The sequence below is a fragment of the Myotis brandtii genome, unplaced genomic scaffold (assembly GCF_000412655.1).
Source record: "Myotis brandtii unplaced genomic scaffold, ASM41265v1 scaffold1203, whole genome shotgun sequence".
Taxonomy (NCBI): Eukaryota; Metazoa; Chordata; class Mammalia; order Chiroptera; family Vespertilionidae; genus Myotis; species Myotis brandtii.
Window position 1 is genome coordinate 108,199 of NW_005354183.1, and position 9,035 is coordinate 117,233.

Sequence of the window (9,035 nt, forward strand, 5' to 3'; positions counted from 1 at the left end):
CCAGCAGGTCGTTATCTCCCGAGGGGTCCCAGACTGCGAGAGGGCACAGGCCGGGCTGGGTGACCCCCCCTCCCCCCCCCCCCCGAGTGCACAAATTTTTGTGCACCGGGCCTCTAGTAAGTCTAATAAAAACTTTAAAAACCATTACACGGGGTCCTTCCTTTTGCCTTAAAAGTAGAACCACCTACAGTTAACTGAAAAACTGACTCATATCCTTCTGCTTGTTCACCACCATGTATTTTTCAAAAACTTTTTCAGCAGAGTAATTTATATGTCATTTCTTTGCTGCTTGCAAGGGGACCTGCTTTGACAAGAAATTAGATACTGATATGTTTATCAGTTGTTTTAGTGGTTCCATATTAGAGCTTTTTACCTATAAAGTGATTTCAGGGAAGAAATAAGGCAAAAAAAAAAAAGGTGAATGACAGAGCTGAAGAGTATTATTTATAGGACAGAAACAAGTATGGGAACATACATTTGAAAACCCAAAGATGTGCAAAGCCTAATGTGGGGCAACATGCCTGCCCGTGGAAGGGGTGGGGCTGCAGGCCCAGCTGCAGTTTGGGTACAGGCTGCAGATCACCTGGCAGCACTGTGCACTCGCTGCACAGAGGTAGGTGGCTGAGTCCTCCAGTTGGGAGGCTGTGATGCTCAGGGTACTGTACAGGTCCTTAGAATTCAGTGTGGAGCTTAATCTTCCATTGTACTTTGTCCGTGAAGTCAGGTAAAATAGATTGATGAGGCCACCCCCAGGATTCTGTCGGAACCACTGAATATAGGTCACTGTGGTTGAAAAATTGCACCTCAGAGTAGAGCTGGTTCCCTCCTGGAGGCTCAGGGCTGAAGGACTCTGCTCCACCTTCATCCCTCTCACCCCTGCTTGGAAAGAGAAAAACAAACACAATTAATGCCACTGGGATGAATGATGCAGTTTCTAGACCTGTAAAATGTCCCAAGAAACACCCAAATGGGACTGTCTAGGAGCTCTGTGTCAGCTCTCCCTTCCTCCAGCCCCCACTGTCAGCTGTGGACCACTCCCCAGCTCCCCATCTGGGACACCCGAACTCACAGCAAACCTGGGCCCACAGAAGCCCCAGCAGAGCCCCCAGGTGTCTCTCCATGACGTCTTGCCAAGGTGCTGTGGTGCCTTTGCCCCTGCTCTGGAGGGTGTAGAGTCCTGGCCAAGGCAAATTTTGTTCCTGCACTCAGTGTGTTCACCAGACTCACTGAGGACCAATCACCTCTCAGCTCTGTCATTCATCTTAACAGCAAACTCCACCCACATTGGCCCAGTGACATGGCACAGTCATCTCTCCAAAATTCTGGGTACAAACAGTGCATGAGGTTAAGAGGCAATATATACAATTTATGAAGATATAAAACTTTTTATTCTTTTAAAACACTTATGTATGATAAGTTTGTGGTTAGTGTTTGAGGAAGAGGGTATGATGTTTCTGAAATAATCAATTTCTCAGTAGGTGAAAAATAACCTTGAACAGTCCTAGGAAGAGTAACCTCATTTCCCAAATTGCATATTTTGACAAAGAATTAGAGAATTCAGTTAAGTGAAAATTCTGATAAAGGATACTATCTCAGCATGTACTGTGTATTGCAGAAGTAAATGATTTTCTTGAAATCAGGAGAGTTCTAGAAAACAAAACATATAGTCACCATCAACATAAAAATAAGTCCAATTGGCTTTGTGATAAATTAGATATGTTTATGAGGTCCACTCTGACTTACTTTCCACCTCTCCCCTTCTCATGTCCAACTCTTGAGCACCCTGTTGATCCACATAGATGACCCTGCTCCAACCACACTTTACTGATTAAATTAAATATTGTCCTCTCCCTTTTCTGCTATTTTTGTTCCTTATGTTTTCCTCTATCTTCTTCTCTTAATTCTTGTTGCACTTACTTTCATGGAGATATACAAAAAGGTCGTATATTTGTGATAATGCAATACTTTTCCAGGTTAGTGGGTTTTGGGACATTAATCCTAACAATTAAAAAATGAAAACAGGTTACAGAGATATTTACTGTTAAGCTTCCATGCTCACGATGACCAGTAACATTCTTACTCCTGTATTTCTGCTCAGAGAATCACAATGGATTTATAAAGTAGGGACTCCAGCTCTCTGATGTTCACATAAAGTGGCAGAGCTGAAAACTAAGATGAACTTCACACAAACACTGTCTCTTCCCTCTCCCCCCTCATCCTCTTTGCTGTCTATAATTTGACTGGCTCATATGCTCATTTTCCTCCTCTCTTAACTGTTCAACCTGCTGGGACCATAAGAAGTCATTAATGAAAAGCCTACAGTGCCCCCTAGTGGGCTAAAATCATCAATATAGAGGACTTCAGACCAGCTAACTCAGTAGTCACACAACCCCCAGCACCATTCACTCCATGTTTCCTGATGAAGGAAATGCAGACAGAAAACAAAGTAACTTGCTAGATTGCATGGGGATAATAAATGAACCAAATCCTACTTTTAAAATATCATTTTATGAAAATTAATACCTTAAAATACTTTGGTAAGACTCATGTTGTGCTCCTCACTTGTTTTCTTTACCTTAATTTGAAATAAATCCATAAATATTTATTAAAGTTTTCGTGTAAAGGGGATAATTTACTAGATCTTAAGAATGTTTAATGAATCCAAGGTGGCTGCAGAGTAATGGCTGTTACACTCATCTCCCCCAGTACTAAACCAGATTTATAATATAACTAAACTAGAGGCCCAGTACACAAAAATTTGTGCACTCGGGGGGGGGGGTCCATCAGCCTGGCCTGGGCCCTCTCGCAGTCTGGGACCCCTCGGGGAATTTCCAGGGGGATGTCCACCTGCTGGCTTAGGCCCGCTCTCCAGGGGAACGGGCCTAAGATGGCAGTCAGACATCCCTCTGGCAGCCCAGGAGTCCTCGGGGGATGTCCACTTGCCAGTGATTACCAGGCCTAAGCTTCAGTTGGGCATCCTTAGCACTGCTGAGGAGGCGGGAGAGGCTTCCACCATCACTGCTGTGCTGGCATTCGCCAGCCTGGCTAATGGCTGAGCAGAGCTCCCCCTGTGGGAGCGCACTGACCACCAGGGGGCAGTTCCTGCATTGAGCGTCTGCCCCTTGGTTGTCAGTGTGTGTCATAGTGACCAGTCATTCCCAGTTGTTCTGCTGTTAGAGTCAATTTGTATATTACCCTTTTATATATGCCTGGTGCAGGGTCGGGGCTGGCTGGGTTGCCCTGAAGTGTGTCCCGGATCAGTGTGGGGGTCCCTCTGGTGTGCCTGGCCAGCCTGGGTGAGGGGCTGAGGACTGTTTGCAGGTTGGTCAAGCCCCCCAGTAGAGACCCTCACCCCTTAAGGGTGTGACCAGCCTGGATGAGGGGCTCATGGCTGTTTGCAGGCTGGCCATGGCCCCCGGAGACCCAAGCTCCCAGCCCCTCCTTTATTTCATTTTTTTTTCCAGCACCTCCTTGAGCGAAGGAAAGCAGGTATCTGGGATTTACACCATGAGCCTCTCACCCAGGCTGGCCAGGCATCCCAATGGGGCCCCCACCCTCAAGGGGTTGTTGCCAGCCTGAAAACAGCCCTCAGCTCCTCACCCAGGCTGGCCACACCCTCATGGGGTGAGGGTCCCTGCTGGGGGGCTTAACCAGCCTGCAATTATCTTCTATAATTGAAACTTTGTAGCATTGAGCGGAGGCCAGGGCTGGCCAGGGTGGGCAGGAAGCTTGGCTTCCTCCATCGCTGCTGGGGGCACAAGCCTCCTGTTCGCTCCAGCTCCATGGCTGCCACCATCTTGGTTGGGTTAATTTGCATTCTTGCTCCTGATTGGCTGGTGGGCGTGGTTGTGGGTGTATCCAAGTGACAGCCATTTGCATGTTTCTCTTTTATTAGTGTAGATAACAGCCTTTCTATTTTTATCAGTGGCCCCTCAACCTTCATTCTTTTACAATTCAGAATCTTGTATGAATTATTTAGAAACACACATTTCTAAATCCTCTAAAAACACATTAGGAGAAGGTGGAAAACCCTCATCATCAAAATTGTGTGTAATAATTTTGTGCAAAGTGTAAAAAGTTGAATAAAGGCAGGATTAACTGTCTTTCTTATAACCTTCACATTTATTTACTGTCAATTTTAATATCCTTTTACATGAAATATATCAAAAAGAGAAATTGGGAGTCATACTTTATCAGAGAAATGTGTGGATGGTCTTTCTCCATTGCTAATGGGAATGTGGTTCTTACGGTATCTCAAGAAAAAGAATTTCCTGAGACAATTATGGGAGAACGAGTGATTTTTATTTACATGCAATTACAACCTTGGGTTTCCAAAATCCCATTTCCCTTAATGCAGCCCTGGAAGAGGTGCAGCAGGGGATTCAGAAGAGCTAGAAGCGTTCCATGTGGAGCTGGGGCCAGTTCAGCATTAGGCTAGTTACGGTCCATCAGCCCGTTTTGTGGGGTCCACGTGGCTGTGAGCAATGTGGGCAAATGTAAGGGAGCCAGGAGAGCACACCCCCTGCAACAAGAGTCCCAAGAGTGCAAGCAAGAGAGCTAACTGCTTTGTTTAGGAGATTAAATATCTCAAATCTTCCCACACTTGCAGTGGCCACATCAATGACCTATTCCCAGGTGTGAATGGCAGACTTTACTGGGCATGTGTCTATTGCCCACTCTATTCTGTCCCTTTCCCAGGATCTGTGGGTAACAGACCTGGAGAGGGTTCAACTGCAGCTTCCTAGCAAAGCTGCAAAAATGGCATTCCCATAGTATTTGGCCTTCCCTTTTGCTCCTTCCCAGTTAGTCATAACTTAGGTTAAATTACAATGCTGTCAACAGCAATACAGAAGATATCTTAAATATTTTAACTAATTCTCCTTTTTTTATATCAATGTTTTAGTGCATTGTTTTCTAAACAAAAGCCTGCCTTTGGCCCTTGCCAGTTTGGCTCAGTGGGTAGAGCGTCACACTAAGGACCAAAGGGTCCTACGTTCAATTCCAATCAAGGACATGTAACTTACTTGCAGGCTCCTCCCCGGCCAGGGCCCTGGCCAGTGCTCATGCAGGAGGCAACCAATTGATGTGCTTCTTTCACAATGATGTTTCTTTCTGTTTTTCCCTCTCTTTTACACTCTCCTAAAATAAAACAAAATAAAATAAAATAAAATAAAATAAATTAAAATAAAATAAAGTACAGGTTCAGCCAGGGGCTCTGGTGGGGCACCTGTGGGAGGCAACCAATCAATGTGTCTCTCTCACATGATGTTTCTCTCTCTCCCCCAGCCCTCTTCCACTCTCTCTAAAAATCAATGGGAAAAATATTCTCGGATGAGGATTAACAAAACAAACAAAAAAAAACAAAAAAAAGCCTTCCTTTTATTTCTTAAATACATATGGTATATGCAGGTCTATTTATCCTAACTCTCTATTAATGTGCATAAAATATTGGAAATTTGTATTTGATGTTAAATAATAAAATCCACCACAGTGGATCAAACAGTCACAGACACTCAGCAGCCAGGCGCCTTGTTCAGAGTTTGTGCTCAGCTCCCCCTGCAGTTTCTGTCACTGTGTCACGCAGTGCACAGTAGTACATTGCAGAATCTGACTGGTGGACTGAGGCTTTCTCCAAGTGGAAGGCATTTGGTTGTTTTTGGTATGTGGCTACAAATCCTTTGCTGCTTCCATTCTCGTTGACCCTTGTGGCTTTCAGGAGGAGCTGTGGACCTTCTCCAGGATACTGAACATACCAGAAAAGAGCAGGGAACAGTATGGTCTCATAGGAGCAATTCACAGTCAGGGGAGCCCCTTCTGAGAGAGTCACTTGGCCTTTTGTCTGGGTCACCGAGTCTCCATGGATTCGTCCTGAGGAAAAATAAAAGAGAACTCTGTCACCTTGGGCATGAAGCTCTTCAATAAAATTAAAGTTAAAGTATTTCCTGACATAATAGAAGAAATAGTCCATATTTTAAGAGGAGTGTTACTTACCAAGCACTAAGAGTACCACAGTCACTAAGCCCAGAGAAGAGTTCATCTCTACAGTATCATCTAAATAATGTTCTTGACTCTTAACATGAAGAAATGCTGAAGTCACAGTGAAATGATAAATATACCAGTAAGCCTGTATTTCACACAGGAAATGTGTTTGTGTTGGGAAGCTGCACCCCCTGGTGGACAGGGAATGAGATGGATGCAAGATTCTTAGGCTCCTCCCAAAGTGGCAATATGGTCTCATCTATGACTTTACTTGTTGAGGAACAATCAGTCTTTAGGTGGAGATTAGAAAATTGAACAAGAGTTATCTTAAGCTCTCAGGTTGAATTTTTTTTTAGGACAAAGGCTAACATGGAAGTTCTTTAACAGAGTATGCAGGGTTTTTCTTTAGTTGGAAGAAAATCAATTTTCTTGAGTATTTTAATACTGTACTGTATATTCAAACCTACATATTGTGGTCCTGCCTATAATCCACTAACTGTCAGAAAAAGTATGGGGTTGAAATCAGAGGAAGTAATAAAAAGTCAAGTCTTTATTGAGTGATTCTTCACTTTCTAGCACTGTACCCCAATATTGTAGCATGATTGACATTTATTATGTGCCTACTAAATATTTGATAAATTAAACAGAAATAAACAGTCTTTCATTGAGGATTCACTACCACATGGCATACAATACTTCCTCAGTTTTAAAATTTTACCAATTTTAAGAAATGCTATCTTTTTAATCAATTTTTTTCAGGAGAAAAAAATACCTATTTTATCAATAGTCAAATATTTCTGAATTTCTTTATCATTTTTAAAAGTATATATTTTAAACAAAAGAAACATCATATTTGAAGTTACCAAATCAATAAAGAGTGATCTTAGATCAACATCTTAATCTCACTCTGTTTTATTCATTCAAAGATAAGATAGCTAACCCATGTGAGTCAGGCAAGGAATACTAGACCTATAGCCTTAATGCAAATTTAGTATCAAAAATGCTTTCTACTATCATCCATTTGCCACATTTTGTGGCCAACCTTGAATAAAATAATGTTCCCCCACAGGATAGAGAACCCAGGAGATGTGGATTTGCCTCAAAAACCTGGAGCATAAGTTAGAGTTCTCTTGTTTATCTGTTATCAATTGTAAAGATATACTAGCTGATATTCATACAACAGCAAAGAGTAGAATCAATGTGTAAGTAATTTAAAAATATAGATTTTAGAATCTCAACACTAATTTCATAAAACATATATTTTAGGTTTGAGACCTACTATTCTGGATATTTTTTTTAAAGCTCCCCCAAGTTGTTTTGTTTCAGTCAGCCTGATATCCATTTACAAGATTTCATTTGTGGTAACTGTCCTAGACCAATAGGTGGTTCTGAAAAATCAGGGAGAAAGCTCTGGGATCAGCATGGGGAAATGTCCCTATGATTACACAAATTTTTAAAAACTAGTCATTTTTTTATGAAGTGCCAAAGCAAGCACTTTTTGAGTTCCCTTTTTATGACTTTAATTTGTTTTATAAAACAAAACAAAAAACATTTGAGGATAATGAGGATAAAGTTCTGGAGAAGGACCCATCTTTCTATAAGACCCTGCAAGCACTTATCCACAGACACAGGTATGGAAGCTTCGTTCAGGCTGTTTCCTGCAGCTCTTTCTAAACAGATTCAGATCAAGGGGCTTCATGAGTCCTCTGAGTGAATGTGTGAATAGTCTCCCAGATGTGAACTTAAGAAATTCAGGCCCAGATAATTATGTCAAAACCTGCCACAAAACTATGCTAGAAAGGAATTCTGAAAAAGCATCTACAAACTTCTATTGTGATGTACAAGGAGAAAAACAAAATAAGTGGGGATGGTTCTTGGTTGAAAATAAATGGCGCAACACATGGGTATAGAAAGTAGTTATGTATACTTGTTTAAAAAACACATAATTTGAAGCCAATAAGAACCAACAGGATAAATATTTTGCATTTTATGTCACACAAGAAATTTTAAGGGGAGATATTTGTTAAATTTTTATTTTAATGGTTTTATTAACCTATACTTTCATTAAAATAAACTGCACCTATTTAAAGTAAATATTTTTATAAGATTTGACATTTCTATATACTTGTGAAGCCATAACCACAATCAAGATAATGAACATATGCATCTCTCACAAAGTTACCCATGTCTCTTTTTATTTTATTTTTTCATTTTATTTTATTGCTAAAGTATTACAAAGAGCAGTACATATGTCTCCTTTTTTACCCATTGACCTTCTCCCAATCTCCCCTTCCACCCAGTATCTTGCGTCCATTGGTTATGCTTATATGCATGTACACAAGTCCTTCAGTTGATCTCTTACCTCCCCCCCCCACCCGACCCTCCTCAGCCTTCCCACTGTAGTTTGACAGTCGTTAGATGCTGCTCTGCCTCTGTATCTATTTTTGTTCAACAGTTTATAATGTTCTTTATTATCCATAAATGAGTGAGGTCATGTGGTATTTTTCTTTCATTGACTAGCTTATTTCACTTAGCATAATGCTCTCCAGTTCCATCCACGCTGTTGCAAATGATAAGAATTCCTTCTTTTTTACATCAGTGTAGTATTCCGTTGTGTAGATGTACCACAGTTTTCTAATCCATTCATCTGTTGATGGCACTTAGGCTGTTCCCAAATCATAGCTATGGTGAATTGTGCTGCTATGAACATAGGGATGCATATATCCTTTCTGATTGGTGTTTCTGGTTTCTTGGGTTATATTCCTAGAAGTGGGATCACTGGGTCAAATGGGAGTTCCATTTTTAACTTTTTGAGGAAACTCCATACTGTCTTCCATAGTGGCTGCAAAAGTCTGCATTCCCACCAGCAGAGCACGAGTGTTCCCTTTTCTTCGAATCCTCTCCAGCACTTGTACTTTGTTGATTTGTTGATGATGGCCATTCTGACAGGTGTGAGATGATACCTCATTGTTGTTTTGATTTGCATCTCTCAGATGATTAGTCACTTTGAGCATGTTTTCATATGTCTCTTGACTTTCTGAATGTCCTCTTTTGAA

The 9,035-nt window shown here is 41.5% G+C and overlaps 1 gene segment (V, D, J or C); it reads right to left on the minus strand.

The window, feature by feature from the left end:
• Positions 1-5,525: 5,525 nt before the first annotated feature.
• On the minus strand, positions 5,526-6,073 carry LOC102247312. The segment is given in 2 exon segments: positions 5,526-5,868; positions 5,992-6,073. Coding segments are annotated over 2 exon segments (381 nt in total).
• Positions 6,074-9,035: the final 2,962 nt, after the last annotated feature.